The sequence below is a fragment of the Grus americana genome, chromosome 3, assembly GCF_028858705.1.
Source record: "Grus americana isolate bGruAme1 chromosome 3, bGruAme1.mat, whole genome shotgun sequence".
NCBI lineage: Eukaryota > Metazoa > Chordata > Aves > Gruiformes > Gruidae > Grus > Grus americana.
Window position 1 is genome coordinate 65036344 of NC_072854.1, and position 19313 is coordinate 65055656.

The 19313-nt window shown below is 35.8% G+C and overlaps 1 protein-coding gene across 11 annotated transcripts in view; it reads right to left on the minus strand.

Annotated features, from left to right (window-relative positions):
* Positions 1 to 19313, minus strand: part of REPS1 (RALBP1 associated Eps domain containing 1) — a 67070-nt gene that overhangs the window by 19424 nt on the left and 28333 nt on the right. For 5 of the 11 annotated variants that reach the window (XM_054821889.1, XM_054821880.1, XM_054821879.1 and 2 more), the window contains 6 exons: positions 15919 to 16072; positions 9343 to 9470; positions 8702 to 8864; positions 8329 to 8392; positions 7321 to 7475; positions 1954 to 2093 (listed from right to left, as the gene is read on the minus strand). In XM_054821889.1, coding sequence (XP_054677864.1) covers positions 1954 to 2093; positions 7321 to 7475; positions 8329 to 8392; positions 8702 to 8864; positions 9343 to 9470; positions 15919 to 16072 — 804 coding nt within the window. The remainder of the gene's footprint in view (positions 1 to 1953; positions 2094 to 7320; positions 7476 to 8328; positions 8393 to 8701; positions 8865 to 9342; positions 9471 to 15918; positions 16073 to 19313) is intronic. The other 6 variants (XM_054821882.1, XM_054821881.1, XM_054821887.1 and 3 more) reach the window with 3 other exon arrangements.

A 19313-nucleotide genomic window follows, 5' to 3' on the forward strand; every position in this document is an offset into this window, starting at 1 on the left:
GCTATTTCAAGCAATTAATTTGTTGATGACAGTTATAAGAGGTTCAAAGAGGAAACAATCAGACTGGTGCCTGCAATAATACCAGAAATTTTTTCATGGCATTAAAACCTTGAAGACTTTGACCTGACTCACGCTGAAAAGAAAATGCTGAGGAGCAAGAAACATGCACAGCACTATAGCTGAAAACTCAGAAATTCCTTTATGTTAAAACAAAAAACTGTTAACATTTAATAAATGTTATAATATTTAAAAAATAAAAGCTCTTAGTATAGTTAGTATCTGGTAGTATATTTAGTGTGAGAACTTTTCCAAACCTCTTAAAATTTTAGTAGATTTTCAGAAAAAATACCACATTATCTATCTGAATTGACGAAGTCAGTTTTGTAAGACAAGATTTTGGCTGACAGAATTGTCATTAAGTTTGTTCTACTAGTGCAATTATCCTATTCAATTGGTTTGAGCTGCACTGGACACGGAAGGAATCTGTTCAATTATGATGCAGCTTATCAAATGATTAGCTTCTTAAATCTGTATTGGAAACATGAGGGCATGTATCAATGCAAGCTTTAATACAGTTGCAGACATTTACAGCTTTTTTGCAACAACTGAATATCTGCTCACCTCCCTCCTAAAACAGCTTCCTACCAGCAGCCTAAGAGTTGTTCTGTCAAATACAACTAAGAATCACTAAATCATTTCCTACATTTTTTATTTGTTAAGGACATCACTATGAGGCTAGCATTTGCCCTTAAGAGGAACAGCAGACTTTGTAAAGTCCTTCCTCCTGAGAGAGGAAGAAAATTTCCTCTGCTCCTAACTTTAATCCTCAAAATTTGCCTATTTTCTATTTCTCATCAACTCTCCTTTGGTTTGTCTAAATATTTCACTACCAATCTTCTATTCACTTGAAGTCTAATGAAGAAAGAAGCAAGCCACAAAAAACTCTTTCAATAAGAGAAGCAGGTAAGATAATAGCTACTGAAAGAACTATCTTAGATGCTAAAACAAGTTTTAGATTCTTCCTGAGAGTCTCAGATTATTAAATGAAGACAGTTTTCAAAAAATAATTCAATATTTTCCCTTTTTTTCCCCCCTTATAATGAAAAATTAGCCTACATTGTTTTTGTAGTATGGCTGCAGTCAGGAACTCATTCTAAGAGCTACTTCAGAGACTCAAACAAAACATTGGTTTATTCTAAGCCAAAGGCAAAAAAGTTAAAACAGCAACAAGAAGAATTCTAGGAATCAAACCCTTACAAGCTTTTTAAACAATGGACATTCATGGGGGCAAAAAAAAAATCCTGTTTGGTAACTTCAGTTTAAATTCTGATAAAAGACTGCTTATATAGCAAATACGTATGGTAAAAGATAAAGCAACAGTACATAACAGCAAAAATTTAAAATTTAAAAAGATTTAGCCAACAGTTGGTTTCAGATTTAACTTCGAGTCTTTACTTTTGAAACAAACCCAGAGCTATGACTTCTCTACGTTACTGGTGAGATATTTTATATTTCAGCGTAAAATCACCTCCAGAAATAAGTCTCAATGTCCACATCTGTCAGAAATTCATTCTGAAGTTTTGCAGAAGTGTTGGCTATAATAGCCTTTCAGAGGTAACAAAAAACTCCAACCAAAACCCCACCCTAAATGAAAAAAATCAGGCATGAATTCAACTCTTCCTATAAATGCTAGGAGATAATTTTGTGATTAATATAAAGCTTAATCACCTTTAGCAACATTTCAAATAGTAGCTCATCTCACAATGAAACAGAAAAATCAGAAGGAAAACATTACCTTTTTTACAATTTAACATGTGTAGAATCTTCCTGTGTCTACTGTCGTGCTAACTCTTTCACAATTTGTGATCAACAATCCACTTATGATGAATTAAAGATGCATACACAATTCAGTTATGACAGGCAATGAAATAACTCTTAAATAAAAGTGCTAACCTCACTGCTCTGATTCAGTTCTGGCCAGGTCTGGTTTAGGGATGGCATTGATGGAGACTTGCTTGGAGGTGCTTCTGCTGGAGAGCTGGAGTAACCTACCTCACCAGTCTGTTCCCCAACTTCTGAAATGACAGGAATCACTATAAACCAAAATCATGAATGGCATTCAGTTTACTGTCAAGAGCTGCTCACATCTCACGGAAAGTGCAAAGTATGCTTTGACTTCATCTTTTCCAAGTAAATACTTAGCAGCAGACAAAAAAACACTCATTGAAGTCCAGTATACTATTTATCAGGTGCCACTCCTATTCTGAGGATCTTTCTGAAAATTGAACTTTGAAGATTATACTCTGTACCGTACTATCTCCCTGCACTTTGGCTTTTAAAGTGTTTTTAGATTTTGATTGCATGTATAAGTAAATATAATTCTTTCTTACATTATGAGAAAATAACTTAATTCTAATGTTTATTACATCAAATTCAGCACTGAGAACTTTATCTTACAGAATAAAATACTTCCTTATAAGAAACGTCAAAGCAAAACCAGTATATCAATGCAAACACAAACAAAAAATGTGAAAGATGAAGAAAACCATTCCCTTATATTATTCCCCAAAGAATATTTTAAGTTTTAAGCCTCCTTACTAAAACAATGGTGTTTTCATTCACTACATTTTGCAAATTGAACAAGTCTAGCAGCTGTCACATTGCAACTGTACATAGTTATTTCAGTTTTCTCTGAGCTTTCAACAAATACAGTCCCTTGCAGAAATACTCCTCCTTCAGAGTTGTACAAATTTTCACGATGCAGCACACTGATTTTTTGTTCTGTTCAAACTACAAGAGAATTGGGTAAAGTAAATCCCAACAGTAGATCAAGTATTCTGCGTAACACAGTAACACTCCTCACAGTGTCTTCTATTTTGCTAGATACCATAATACGAGCTAAAGCAATACATTGAAAGCCTCAAAAATCTGAAGTTCAGATTACAGCTGTATAATCTGACAGGAACAGTTGAAAGTGTGACTGATAAGTAGCTAGACATATTAACAAGATGTTTGTAGTCTAAAGAATTAAAAAAATCTGAACAAGACAAAATACTGCACAAGAGGAAAGATAGCTTAATTAAAATTACCATTTAAAATGACTGCTTGATAGATATGGGACTGAAGACAACTGCAACAAGAATGTGCGATATGCTGTACCAAAAATTGATTAAAATTTATAAAAAGGACTGGTTTCAGACTCTTGAAGAGCTGAACTCTGCAGCCTGCTCTTCTGCTAGAACAGCTCAATATACTGTCTCCTGTCTTCCACTCAGAAGAAACTCATAACAAATCCAGTGTCAAACTGAACTGGAAACACTTGAATAGCCAATGGTGACCAACTGCACCTTTAAAAACCAACAATTAATGTATTCAAAGTGCTGCTGGGGACAGCAAGAAGCACAGCCTAAAAAGAATAGCAAAAACACTGAAGTCCAGAAAGAAATTACTTGTCCTATCTTGAGGACAGGACTGACTGAAGTGCTACTGACTAGAAAAGCCATGCACAGAAACTCATCAAAATTTCAAAGGTCTTGTAAACTTCCCATAAATAGTCAGACATCAGGTTGAGATTCAGCGTTCCCAAAACTGCGTCCAGCACCAAGCACCTCGTACTACTGTCTTTTAGGGGAAAATGACTTTACAAATTATTCCAAATAGAAACTGCATCTAATATGTGCTTCAGGCAAAAAGCATCTGGCAATAAAAAACAGGCTACATCAAGCTGATATTTACAGGTGTAATGATGTCACAAAGTAGTCAAGATGACATGATGTGGTCATTGTACATAAAATAATACACTAAGTTCAAAATATACCGGGGTAATGTTTTGGGAATTCAACTTGCATATCAATTGCTCTGAAGTGTAACATGCATAAAAATTTTCTGATGAGTTAAAAAACCACTCAAAATTGTCATTTCAACAGTGGTGCACTAGATAACTGAACTAACTACTGGTGTTAAACACAAGGTCAAAAGACAAGGCTGAAAACTGCTGTGGAAGGACTATGCAGCTACCTTTAATTCAAGCAATTTTGCAAATATCTACATGAAACATGCATGAGACACCTATGAAAAACTTCAGAGGTTAAAGTAATTAAGTTGTGTAAGACACAAAGCATGGCAGATTCTTTTTCTTACAAAGAAATGGCATTGTTGCAGCAGCTCGAATAAAAATTCACAGAAAAGCAAAACTTGCTTTGAGTTTTGTAAAAGGTTGGTAGCTTTTACTAACTGAGATAAAATTTAGTTTAAAGAAAATATTCACATTTATTTACAGAACAGGAAGTGAGACTAGTACTCTTTTCAGCTGCAGATCATAAATTCCACCACGACAGATACAGTTGCTATGAACAGTATTCAATTCATAAAATAAGTGTATAAGGACTTAGAGAAGTGTTTGTACAACTGCCTGACTTCATGCTGCCGTTTTCATTCACTGCAGTTTTATCCTACAGGTTGTTCTTATGCAGACAGATCTTGCTCATTCTGAAGAGCTGACATTACCTACCTACAAATACCACAACACAACGTTAAATCTTAAGTGGAGCTGCTGCAATCCAAATAATTCTTTGAAGTATACAATCCAATTCAAAATACTAAAAACATTCAAAGATACTGTAGCATTACCACATTATTCTGAGAACTTAAACCACCTCATTTCTCATCCTAGTCAGCAGAAAGGTATTAGCACCTCATTTAACATTTTTTTCTATTAAAATTTTGCAGAGGTGTAGTGCTGTAACAGAAAAATGACCAACTATATAAATGCTTTATTATACAACAGGTCTATGTGAGAGAAATAGATATCTCTGGTCATGAAACCAGACATAAGACAAGACCAATACGTTAATGGGTTTGGGACACCTGCAGCTGGTCACATAACAGATTCCCAAGGGCTGATGAGGGAGAACCTGCCAGAGTAGACCACAAGAGAAGAGTTCTTCCCTCCCTCTGTCTGAACAGAGACATAGGGTGCAGGGAGCCCCCTCTTACTTTTCTTTCTGCTGGCCACTAGTTCAAAAGTCAAAATGAAAGAAACAGCAAGCTTCAAGCACAGAGCAGAAGCGCGGCAGATCAAGGGGAAAGATTCTAACAAAAGGGTATTGTTAACACTCTTGAAATAAAGTTTACCATCTTGCACATTGGTTTAAAAAGACATTCAAGTGATTCACCTTCTTAAACAGTTTGAAAGTATGTTATTCACACTGAGGCTTGACTAACAATTTCTTTCTTTGAGAAAGTCGTATCCCATGAAAAAAGTGCACTCAAAAAGACACTCCAGTGCCACACTTTACAGTTTCTACTTCTGATAAGGCTGTCAGAAGCAAGCTTTATCAAAATACAGCTTTTATGGGAACTAAAAGGATTTTATTTAAGGCTGATTTACAGTCCTTAAATTGAACCCATGTAATTTAACATTAGGCTGCACACAGAACTATGAGTTAACTTTTAATTTAGATTAAAATAGTAAATGTATACTGGAGATTTGGACTGTTCTAACTACAAGTAAAACTATAGCCATGTCAGTAACTTCTCCAAAAGTCTTTTATTCAATATACAAGCTTTGGTGATAAATCACATTAGGTGCTAGAAAAGATTAGTTATTTCCAATAGTGTTGGCCCAAATTAAAAAAAAAAATCTAGTTAATTGGATAAAAACCAACAAGTTTGCAAGCACTGGCACTTTTCATTGTAGATATTAATAACAGCAGAACCAAGTATCAACCAGAACTTTTTTTTTTAAGCATAGCTTACACAGCGTGGTAACCTTTTAACATTCACTACAACAGGGTATCTTCCCTTCCAGAGGGAAAAACATATTTTTATTTTTTTTTACTGCTTTTAAAAGTAGTTTTTCCTCAAATTTAAAAACCACTTTAACTCATGAAAGTAAGTCAAAGTTTTATATTAACAAAGTTGCCTGTAAAACAAGAACAACAAACATACACATAACACTTTTTGGTTTGATGTCTAATTTATAGTTTCCAGACAACTTCAGTTAAATCATAAAAGTCTTGAAATCTACTACCAATAAAGGCAGTAGGTCAGGTACAGATATAGTAGTAGTAGGTTTGGTTTTTTTTAAAAAACAAAATCAACAATGGTTTACACAAATAAATGTTACTCCATTTCTTATCAAGATTTTTGCTTGGCCATCATCTTAACACAAAAATAGAATGGTTGGTTTAGACACTTGCTAGTTATTCACCCAATTAATTGTAGATATTTCTTATGAATGTCTTCATCATAGCAAAATGCTTACACCTACTGAAAACACTTCAATTGCAGCTGACTGCTGTTGGAAAGGTTCTTTGAGGAGCCAAGCTATCCCCACAAAAATGGTTTAATTATTAAAGTAGAGGTAGTAAGAGCCACAGTATCTCGTTTAAGAACTTGTCAATAATTGTCAGATGAAAGTCTGACATCCTACAAACACAGTATGAAGGGACCCCCTTTGAAGTATTTAGCAAAAAGAAATAAAATTCTAAGAAATTATAGCACCCGTGCACCCACAGGATAACCTGACTTTCCAAGCAAAGACTGCTTGTTAAAAAGTAATCTAAAGCAGTTTTAAAATATTCAGTTTCTTTTATCTGTTTTAAAATAAAAAAGGAAGATGGCCACAAACATCCACTTTTACATGGAACAGTAGTTTGCTTCTCAGTTATGGGACTGAGGTTTTGGCACATATTAACAAGCAGAACTCACACTCAATAGTTTATCTAGGAGCATCCCAAGGTGAAGGACTATGCACAGAAAGACTAGGTGCCAAAGCAATGGAGGATAGATCCTGCTGTCAAGTCAGGAGAAGAATTTAAAAAAAAAATCTGTGCTACTGATCCTGTACTTTTAAACTACACAGTCCTACCTCTAGCAATGAATCTGGAAATATTTTCTAAGTATCCTCAAGACTTAGAAACTCTTGTTGTATTTTCAGAAATGAGGGTGAACAGAAAGCATATTCATTTGAAAGCAAGTCTGAAGTACGCTGGATTGGGAATTTGGAATACAATAGCCGATTGTGAATAAAATCCATATTGTGACAATTTTGTTTTCCTTAACTTTTAAAGGACACGGGCAGTATTTCCAAGTGTAATAGTCAATGCGTGTACTGTTCCTAAATACCATGTCCCTGTACAGAAATACGTACACGCCGAGATTAGCTCTGAGCACTGATCAAGATTTCTAAAAACTGCACATTGCTTTACTTCATACTAACGCGTTATGCTCATACAAACCTATAAATATCTGCTGATATACTGTAACAACTATGCCATCATTCAAACATAGTGAAACCTGTGCTGAAGCATGCCTTACCTGTCGAGTCTTCCAAATCAATGAGTTTGGGCATTAAACTTTCAGGTAACTTTTCTGGCAAATCATACCCATTCTTCCTAGCAACTACAAGATGAAATGCAGCACAGAACTCGTCCAATGTCAGTGCACCATCTTTATCAAAATCGGACAGTTCCCTAAAAAGGAAAATTTAGTATAAATAAAAATTTTTAAGGTTATTTTATTTCCAAAAGGCATACCTCTGTTGTGCTACTTGGAAGATCAAAGAATGCAGTTTATAGTTCATTTTATCCTTCACTTCACATTAGCACTACATGTTTTGCTATTTGAAGAAGATGAGCCTTCATTAGTAACATTTCTTAGAGCTTAAAGATCATTTAAATCCACTTTTATCTTGCCAGGTTTTTAACTCATTTAAGACAGTACTACACAGTATTATTCGCCTCAGATTTTTGCAAAGTATACTAAAGAAACAACAGTGCTGAGGCAATGTGATTTATTTTAAATGGGAAAATACGTGAATTAGAAATCATTACACTGAAAGAAAGATCAAATCTAGCAAGGTAAGCCACTTAATGATAGCATGCAATGATGCAGTACAAATTCCAGAATACAATGAAATACATTTCAAGCTTTGCACCAAGTCAAAGCGAAATTTGTCATCAAGTCCCACTAAGTGCATTTAAGCACCTGCACATTTCATTTAAACTTAGACTTGAATAAATAAATAAAAATAAGGAATTATTTAAATGTAAATGCATCTTTAACAATAAAAACCTCAAATAAATTACTACTTACTCCAAAGTATTTGAAATTTCTGCAAATGCCCAAAATGCCTTGTAAATAGTGTCAGTCTAGACCACTAAAGCCCACTAAAGTAATATTAGCATAAATGTGAGTAGGACTGAACATACTAGAGTACCAGTGAAATTTCACTTAACACCTTCTAATAAGTAGAGTATTAGATGACTGCCAGATAGCTGTCATCTTTCTAAATAATTATCTGGACTAAAGACACATAACACTTACCAAATATGAGAAAGTTCAAGAATAGGTAGTTTTGACTTAGTGAAAAATTCTTTAGCTGCAGATCCTGAAAAATTACAACAATCATTCTTAATATTTAAAGCAAGTTAAATCATTAAAAGACTTAAGAGTTATGGTAAAGGAGATGAGGTATTTAGCAAAGGTTTTGGGAAAAATGGCACTAATTACTAGGGTTAAATGAAGGAGAAAGGCAAATTAGTTTCAAGTCCTTTCTTGAATTACACTGGAGTTTATTAGAACATTATCAGTAAAATGCAGAACTTTCTTCAAAATGGTATGCAAACCTAAGTACACAACAAAGTATTTGTAACACAACTGCTGCACCCACAATTATATTTTTTAAAGAGTAACTTACCTGGTATAAATCCATTTAGATCAGGTTGAATGGTTTTAAACTGATTAACATAATACTGCCTTTGTTCATCAGTTATTTTCCAGGGGTCATCATAACTACTTGATTGCCTACGAATTTCATTTGTTGTAGCAGCTGATGCTACAGTTCGTACTGTTGTCTGGTCCTGAAATGAAATATTTTTCCTCAGTATTATCCACCTAAAATGCTTCTATGAATTTTCAACTTCTTGCCTTCAAAAAATAAAGCATAGTTAAATCTTGCAGTAGTTTAAAAACTGCAGGAAACTATCAGCAGATTGCATCTACAGGACAATAACAGGGTATTTTTGCACACTGATACATATGGATAGGAATGACTGCAGGTACATAAACAGAAAAAAAGTATGGCACATATGCAAAAAAGCTAAACACAAAAGTTTTAAAGTGATAATTGTTGACATTTTTTTAAATTAGCAGCTTTCAGTTAATCATTCCAAATGTAGTCAACTCAATGAAACAAGTATCTGTTGCGTAAATAGCACTGAACAGACTACAGCACAGATACACAGTAAACATCTGCAATGAAAATTATTTAAAAAAAAAGAAAAAAGATTGCAACATTAATCTGAATGAAGCAAATCAAATACCAATAAAGTGTCACACCTGGACAGAAGCAGGATGCATGGCTAAAATAGCACTGGTTGGTGGGGTATCTGCAAAACTGACCCAATTTTCTTGATGGGGTGGTGGTGAATGGCCAGACCATATGGGATCACTAGAAGTAGATGAGCCTGAAAGTAGAAGAAACATTTCCTTTTCAAAAAGACAACCTTGAAAACTGAGTAAGAACTATGGATATGGAAAGCAGTCAAAAATAAAAAAAACTCCAAGCCAACAACAAAATCATCCTGAGACACATGCTCCTGTCGGAGATATACACTTGCAGAACAGTGAAGAAAACGAAAACCAAATTGCACCAAAGGTGACAAAAGTTCACCTCCTGACAACTCACTCCTGTAGATTTTTACATTAGGTCAGCTTAAATCTGTACTGAAAAGACAGAAGTGAGGAACTAGCTTACTGCAACATGTGTAAAATGTAAACTGGATTTTACCCATTTAATGGGTTTTGAATGAGTTAATACTCCACATTTTCACTTAATTGAAATCAGCAACAGTTGCATGGACAAACAGCTATTTAAAAGTGGCATATGATAGTTGCATGCTACTTATTATTATTAAACTTTTTTCTTCTTTAGTTTTTATTTTACCATTCAAAGAACAAAGCCTTGGAAATTCCTCTTAAGAATCAGGCTTTTTGGCACAGATAAGTTAGTCTAGAAATAATTTAGAAAAAATTTAACTCAGTTGCTTAAAAACAGGCCATGAATAATAAAAGGCATCCATATGGAGTGCTGACATCTGCTATGTATTAACTATCTGGAACACAACAATTGAGATTCACCCAGTGCCCTGTTATAATCTACTTCTGAAGTGCTGCCGATGTTCAGTGTCTTTTAATATTAAAATAATGATGAAGCAACTATCGAAAGATTTGACCACCCACTGCTCTATATACCCTCAAAATCCTCTTAAATTGCGGTTGCAAATTAAAAATTTAAGGAACTCGGATCAGAGGGAAAACAAACCATCAAGAACAAGTCTAGAAGAATCCCAGGACTCCATTCTACTCCTTGACTCCTAAAAGAAATGCTGACTTCCTTAAATTTAAACAGCAGTTATGAAACTGATTAATCTACTCTTCTTGCACAACTAAACACTTTCTCTTGAAATATGTTAAAGTAATACTTAGATAAGAATTTCTGCCTCATATGTAGAAGCAGATTTCCTTTTAAAAGGCAGGCCAACTTCTTGTGAGTTTCTGTAAGCCCTCCACACAACCCACAAACAAGAAATACAACATTAATGTCATAATTTTAGTCCTGCCACTAAGATCTAAATTGAAGCAATAAAACCCAATAATTTATTGTCAAGATGCTGACTAAAAAAATATTGCTATGAGATGTCCATTTATAGATAGGTAATCTATTTATGAAGCTGACAGATATCAGCAATTTCAGGTTCCTGGAGACTGATGACACTAGTAATACACAATCTGCAGTAAACAGTCAAGGAAATCTGAGAATCAGTGAGGCACACCAAGGGCTAACATCTAAAGTGACAGCAACATTGTTAGTATACAAAATTTCTATTTAATATTTGGCAGTATGCAATTACTTTTATTCCATAAATGATCCTTTTCCTAAGATAAAGTAATGAGAGAAATGCTTAGAACTAGCTTATCTTTGCTTTTCTCCTACATACGTTTGAGTGTGCCCTCAGCAAGTTTGCCAACAACACCAAGCTGCATGGTACGGTCAACATACTGGAGGGAAGGCATGCCATCCAGAGCAACCCAGACAGGCTCGAGACATGGGCCCATGTCAACCGCATAAAGTTCAACAAGGCCAAGTGCAAGGTCCTTCACGCGGGTCAGGACAATCCCAAACACAACTACAGGCTGGGTGGTGAATGGATTGAAAGCAACCCTGAAGAAAAGGACTTGGGGGTGTTGGTTGATGAGAAGCTCAATATGACCCATCAATGTGCGACTGCAGCCCAGAAAGCCAATCACTTCCTGGGCTGCATCAAAAGTAGCGTGACCAGCAGGTCGAGGAAGGTGATTCTGCCCCTCTACTCTGCTGTCATGAGACCTCATCTGGAGTACTGTGTCTCGCTCTGGGGTCCCCAACATAAGGACATAGAACTCTTGGAGCGAGGCCAGAGGAGGGACACGAAGATGATCAGAGGGCTGGAGCACCTCTCCTGTGAAGACAGGCTGAAAGAGTTGGGCTTGTTCAGCCTGGAGAAGAGAAGGCTCCAGGGAGACCTTATAGCAGCCTTCCAGTACCTGAAGGGGGCCTACAAGAAATCTGGAGAGGGACTGTTTACAAGGACTTGGAGTGATAGGACAAGGGGTGATGGGTTTAACCTGAAGGAGGGTAGATTTAGATTAGCTATTAGGAAGAAGTTCTTCACTGTGAGGGTGGTGAGGCCTTGGAACACATTGCCCAGAGAAGCTGTGGCTGCCCCCTCCCCGGAAGTGTTCAAGGCCAGGCTGGATGGGGTTTTGGGCAACCTGGTCTAGTGGAGGGTGTCCCAGCCCATGGCAGGGGCGTTGGAACTAGATGACCTTTGAGGTTGCTTTCAACCCAAACCATTCTATGATTCTGTGATGTTCAAGCTAGAGGAGAAGGATATAGAGCAGCCACAGGAATTCAAGTTATGTCTTCATACTAAACACAGCACATTAGACTTCACCAGCTAGTTCAAATCTGATAATTAGTCTTTGGCTTACTGTCCATTTTACGTGCCATTAATGGCGTTCTCACTGATGAAAATGCAGAGACCACTGAAGGCTGTTTCTTCATTGGCTTACAAATCATAAAATAAAAACACACTGATTGTTCCAAGTCTTCTCTGTGACTCAGTTTTCTTCCACCTTCCCTTTCTACCTCAGTGTTCCCAGTCTGGTTTTGTAGTGCCTCACCACCCTCATTGTACAAAATTTCTTCCTTATGTTCCTTCTACCTAAGGTATCTTACTAACACATTGATAACTTGTGGAAAATGATCTCATTTCCTGTAGGAGAAAAGTTAATCCCTCACTTTAAGCTACAAATGTAATAAATGGTCTATCTAGATAACATTTGAGTAGCTTGTACTTTTCAATAACTATACAAATGTGGGTTTACTTACAGAGAACCAAATCTTCAACTAACTTTGTAAACTAGCAAGAGCTCGCCTTACCACCTATTTGTGGTGAAACAAAACCAGAAGACGAGTACAATTTTGGTAGTAAGATAAAATGCTGCAGAGCTCTTCCCTCCCTTAACAATCACGTCCAGGTAAAAATAATCCTTAACTTGTAATGAGGCCCAATTATCAACAGTTATTGAAGTAGTAACTAGGAGACAAAGGACTATTCAGTCCCCTGCAAGCACAGTAAATATCTTAGGACTCTAAAGATGCAAGTGAACTGTTAGTACAGTAGATATGTTCCACTTCCGTCCATGAAGTTTTCTGGTTCTTGATTTCATGAATTGTAGCAAAATCTCTCCCAGTGAGGAAAAGAAAGAAGTGTGGCTTAAGGCTGCAAGTTCTAATACATATTCAGACATCAAAACAGGACTTTGATGAAATGCCAAAGAAAGCTAACAGAGGTCTTATGACTGAAGAAAAGACCTCAGATTTTTTTACTAGTTTGAAATCATTATTTGGATACTACCAACATAAATGCTCTGCTTTGCTTCCAGTCCAAACAGCCTACAAGGTAATAAAAAATAATTTCTAACCCCTATTCTGACATGCCACTCAACTACCATTTGAAGTGGGGAAGGGGTTCTTTCTCCCAAGGTTGTTGCAGTCAGCACCCTTCTAGCAGCTGAAGCTGTAGTGCAAAATGAGCTGAAAAGGTTAAAGTATGAAGCATTTTTTTTCCTCTCTTGTAACTATAGGAACAGGAGGTTGTCACCTCATATAGATTTCTGTTTCCTACAAGGGGTTCAGTCATCCACTGTATTATTCTATGAAGACTGATCCAGATCAGAGATGCAAGCCAGCACTGAGACATAACAAGATTTTTGAACAATTTTATCTTAAACTGTTGAATCAAAGATACCTGGAAGACTTGAGAGACTCAGGTTTTAATAGAATTGACTGTGACATTTAAGGATGAGACTTGAACTAACTATAAACTTCATTCTACACAGGTGATCAATGTCTGTCACCAAACTTTTAATTCCTGATATTAAAGTAAAATACATGCACACTTTGGGTCTCTCTTTACAAAAAGGCTTGAAGAAAGATGATAACAAGTCTTGGCTTCTGATTTCATGTGGGTAAGCACACCGACCTAGTGATGACAGTGCCTCAGAGTCCAGCTACTTATGAAGCACGACTAACACTATCCTAACATTTACTGGACAACACAGTGGCAAAAAATGTGTGAAATCCAAATTGTTTTGCTCAGTTGAGATGAGAACAGGTTTTCTTCCTCAAGAAATTGAGAACTACTGCTATGAGTTATGCTTAAGACTTCTGATACAAGACAAAGTGTAAGATTTTAAAAACAATTGAGTCACTATCTAACAATCATTCTACAGCCCAATTTGATACAGAAAGCACTATTTAATTTTGTTCATGGTCGGAGTATGACGATGCAATGGAGTGTCTTTACTATGCATAAATCAGAATCTTGCTGTTTAAATACATCTTTCTCCAAACAAAAAAAAAGTTTTGATTTTTGTCCTTCTAGTTTAAGGCAACATGCTGTTTATTATTAAACCCATCAGAAACACTTTCACACTTGAGGTTCCATGCTTTCAGCTGACAGCCACATTACCCTCAAACAATGTTTCACATAACATGAAATACAAGCAGGGAGACCTGGGTTCTTATTTTTCTTGGATCACAAGTGAAATGGCATAGTCCTGCCTTAAATCCTACTGAAATAGTATCACATACTTGCAAATTACCTGATTTCTCAAGAACATCTTGCACTGGAATCAAGATGAGCTTGCAGCACTGATTTTAAGAAACATAACCAACAGTCTATCTGGTTATACCTAAATGTCATCAGAACATTGTTTTTCTACAAAATATTCTCCTTAAAAAGTAGGCTCAAGAGAGGGGAAAAAGAAAGATGAACTGTCTACAACAGCTGAAATTCAAAGGAACAATTAATCATCTACAGTGCAAAATAATCACCCACAGTGATTCACCACAGTGAATCTGGATGACAATTTTTGCTAAACCAATATATGAAGATTCACTCTATCCTTAGCACTGGCAGAACAGACAATCTTTCTATAACAGTATCTCCAAATTACTTTAAACACACTATGAATGTGTTTCAGTATGAAATATAAAATCAACGAATCTTGTGCTAGTTCGGAAATATTTTCAGACTACTAAATTTATCCATTAGCCATCACTTGAAAAGCATTGCCAAACTGAAATATTAACATGCTATTACAACTTTATTTTTAAGAGGACAATATTGAACTCTTCAAGAGTAGGAATAATTTGCATACTTTCCTGGAGTCCTTGACTTCGTAAGTTAGAAAAGCTTCACAAGTTAGAAATCAACCACCAGACAAATTTGTATTTCAGATTGCAAGAAAAGCAAATCAACTAAACTATGCAAGAAAAAAAGCCAAGAAATTGACTGCCTGGACTAAACCTTTAGAAGTGATTATATATGCAATAAACAGACTAATAAGCTTTTTTAATCATTCCAAATTGACTGGCACTAGCAAACAATGTTCAGGACACTGGCATAAACCTCTGCATACAACCCATTTCACTTCTAAGTTTTATTTCCTTATCCAACCAATTCTAACAATAAAATCCCTGGTCCTCCATGGATATTTATAACTACAGAATGATGACAAATTGAAAGGTAACAGATCAATTTTGGAGTATCACAACTGAAATAAACACACCACGGTTCAATTAAACTACAGCCTACAAAATGCAAGATAGTATTTAGCAGTATCATCAAAACCAGAACCTAAATTAGAATTGCTCCGCTGTTCCCAAATTTATTAAGTCTATCGGATATCACGAAACAGAACTTTATGAAATATGAGGTATTAAGGGGGAAGTTTTTTAAATCTGAGCACAGCGATACAACAACAGGGAGGTTCTTCATGTTAAGTGAAGAACAAAGTATGGAAAGCTTTACTGAAATAAGTGGTTCTACCTTGACAGATTGGAGATACAGTAGCTTCAGTTTTGTTTACAGAAACTTGAAAGAAAGAAAAAAAAAGTTAAGAAAATTAGGTGTTCTGACAATTCATCTAATCTACCAGAAACATAATTCAAACAAACAAGATATTATCTGCTGCTTTCCCTTGAGCTCCCCATGTTTTTGGGTATACTGACAGTTCCTGTACAATTTCAATAGGATGTCAGTTTTGTATCAGAAAACTTTCCACTGTGAAACTTTCATGCTCTCTTTCCCTCCCTCCAAACACTAAGCATTTCCCATACAACACCAAGAGACAGATCCACCACATGCAAGACCACAGTGCTGCCATCAACATGAACATTTGAATCTGCAAGAAAGTTTCCAGGATTGGAAAATGCAAAGATAAACTGCCCTAAACTCATTTAATATACTTAAAGAATTCCACAACTTTGGGTTACAGCTGAAGCATAACAGAAGACATTTATACCTGGTTGTGCTTCACTAAATGGAGCCCAAAAAGGCCCAGGTCCAGCAAGAGGTCGTTCATTATTCCCTCCGCTGGGATGGCGGTTGTGCTTCCTCCATGTATGTGGAGAGGTTGGTGGGGATTGCTGTGGTGAAACAACTGGAGATGTGGACTCCTAATAAAACAAAGGAACCTTTTAAGTTTTTTACTAAATAACTAAATACATAAAAGCCTATCTAAAACCATTATTTCTAGGAACAACCATGACTGAAGTTCAAGTCTCATTTTAGAGAGTAAAAATTTTAGTACTTATTAAAATGAGGGAATAGGACAAGTCAGGTACAGTATGACTGGCACTGGACACATTCACTTCAAACACCGTCATCTAATATATTTTTAACTTGGCATTCTTAAGACAACAGCAACGCCAATCTGAATGACTTAGCTACAAAGGAAACTAGATTATAAGACTCACTTTCACTTGTGATAAAAGTTACATTTGAACCCAGGTCTCAAAACAAAACATTACTTATTGTATAAGTTATTATCATACCTAATTTTCATCAAGTGATTCACAATCAGTCACTTTCATTTAAAAAACAAACCAGAAATAAACATTGAAAAAAAAAATCACTAGATAGGCCATGTTTTTTTTTTTTAATATGCAAAAACATAAATTTAATTTTTCAAAGAATGATGTCATCTAGGCTATATTTCTCTACTGTACAAATTACAAGGAAGTTTTGCCCTGATGTTAAGGCTCAAGCTTCTCTTTAATCCCATATCGTACTATATTCTCCCTGAACAGGTAGGAAAATGGAGAACCATGCGTGCAGTTTCAACTTGTCTCACGAGACATTCAGGTTACCACATCATTCCATTTCAAATAAAATATAAAGGGAAAATCATTTATATTGTACAAAGTATTTATATAGTAGAAAGTATTTTCCTCCCTATATCTAGATCTTTTAAAACGCCCGTTTGCCAGATCTAAACCCTATTAATGAAAACAAGTACAACAAAAAAGCAAAGCTTGAACTCAACTTTCCTGAAAAGTAAAAACAAACCTAAAAATCTCAAAATCTGTTTCAGCAGTACACCAAAAAAAAGTTTGGTACTCTATGTTAACAGTTCACATACCATCAAGTACCAACAGCCAGACTGACTGTAGGCATCCACATGATTGCCAAAAGTGAACTGGTTTACTTTGCCAAATATTCAAATGTTATAATGCTTTTTAATCAATATTACTCCTGCAAAAGTCTAAAAGTCAATGAGAAAGTGCCATAAACAAGCTTTTCTCCAAGCAAGGAACATACTAAAACTACACGCATCCTAACAAAAATGTTTGAGGGACATAACTGGTTACTTTCTAATGCATTGATGTAAGTTTTCACTCCCCTCTCCCCCGCCCCAGATTTTCATAGTTCCTGGCATACAGGGCCAGCCTGGTTGATTCTGCAACTGAGGTATCTTCTGAAAGTTCTGACCACTGAGTCAGGTTTACTTAAGTAAGTTCCTAGGCCACAAGATTTTTGAACTTCCCATTCAAAGCATTTAAATGATGCCCATATGTATTGGTTGGATGGGGCTTTGGGCAACCTGGTCTAGTGAAGGGTGTCCCTGCCCATGGCAGGAGGGTTGGAACTAGATGAACTTTGAGGTCCCTTTCAACCCAAACCATTCTGTGATTCTATGATGCATCACTAAAATCAATGAAAAGCTTCCTCTTCCATTGGCTTTTATACAAACCATCTTTTACCAAAAAAGATTTGAAGGATGTTTGAATTTTTAGACAAAATATCATGAGTAAACCTAGGGAAAGCTATGCTTGGTCACAGACACTATTCATTCACTCCAGTACTCTTACTCTGATAAGTCAGATGGTCCAGAAAGACACAGAAGAAAACCTGAGGCAGACAAACGTATGATAGTCTACCTAAAGGAAACCACTCACTACTTCTAGTAACCGCATGTGAACACTAAAACTGTTGACATAAAGTCCTCGTGAAGTAGCCTTGCCCTAATGAAGCTGACCACTGTCAGTATTCAGTAAGCCTCCGTCTAACTTTAGGCCTTATGCTCAAGACATAGGAAGAAATTGTAAATATGATCCTCAACTTCAATTCTTCTAAATGTTTACATGTGGTTCACGTGATTCTGTAAAGCATGTAATAATGGTAATCAGATCATCAGAAGTACAAGCATAATAAATAATTAACTTGGTTCTCAATGTTCCAGTCAACGTTATATCAGAATTCTGAACACTAACAGTTTTCCCACAATTTATTTGGAGCTTCAACTTACAGACTCCAAAATTATTAGACAGCAAAAACATGTCACCAGCTCTGATGTCAAAAAGATTCTGAAAAAGGGAGAAGCCGTATCTTCAGCTTTACCATCATTAAAAGACACACATTCCCAAAACAGTTTAAACCAAATTTAGATGGCATTACTGTGGCAGCATCTTTTCCATGTGCAATCCTGGTCACACTCATATACCACTCATGGCATTCATTGATCCAGCTTACTAGAAGCTTAGGAGAGCTAAACTCCTTTTTTTTTTTGTTAAATGTATATTTTTGTATACACACAGACATGTATATAAAAATAAAATGACTTAGCCAAAATATTAATGGCTCAATGCAAGTGTAAAGAAGGAAGATGCAAGGCAGAAAAGATTGGGGAGGAGGCAGGACTGCAGAAACATTTGATTCGGATTCAAAAGCAGTCATGGGAAAACAATGAGTAAGGATTTATTGAAATTGTACTTACATACAGGTTCATTAACCCTTATATATAGGTTAACATCAACTATGTATCTGTCTTTACAGTGGGTAAGAAATTGCCATTTTCATATAGTCATGCCTAGAAAACATGGTTTGTTGTACCAAGTTTCCACTTCAGTTTTGCACTGAGCTTCACATTTTAGTAAACAGACGCAGTATGTTCATTAAAACCACCTCTGCTCCTCAACTGCAACATACACTCTCACAAACTGACAGTGTTTTGAGAGTTTATGAGAGTGTATGTTACAGCTGAGGAAGTAGGGTTGTTTATTTTCATCTGATCTATTAATAAAAGAAACTAATTTTGAAAGCCTGAAATATCCAGGATCAGGTTTTTCTGAGAGTATTAGGGTACAGAACCTAACTTAACTGTTCTTCAAAATCCTAACATGTAACAACTAGAACAGTTTACCTAATTTGGGTTACTGATACCTCAGCAATTTTGAATTTCACCAATTTTCACAGAAGTTACCCGCTTAATCTCTTTGGGAACTTTGACAATTTTCCTTCCATCTGCATACTGTAGTTGATGTACCATTTATTAGACCAGCTACTATTAAAATCTTATTTTGATTAATTTTTTTAGCACTTTCAGTGCAATTATATGTAAACATTTAAAACACTAGC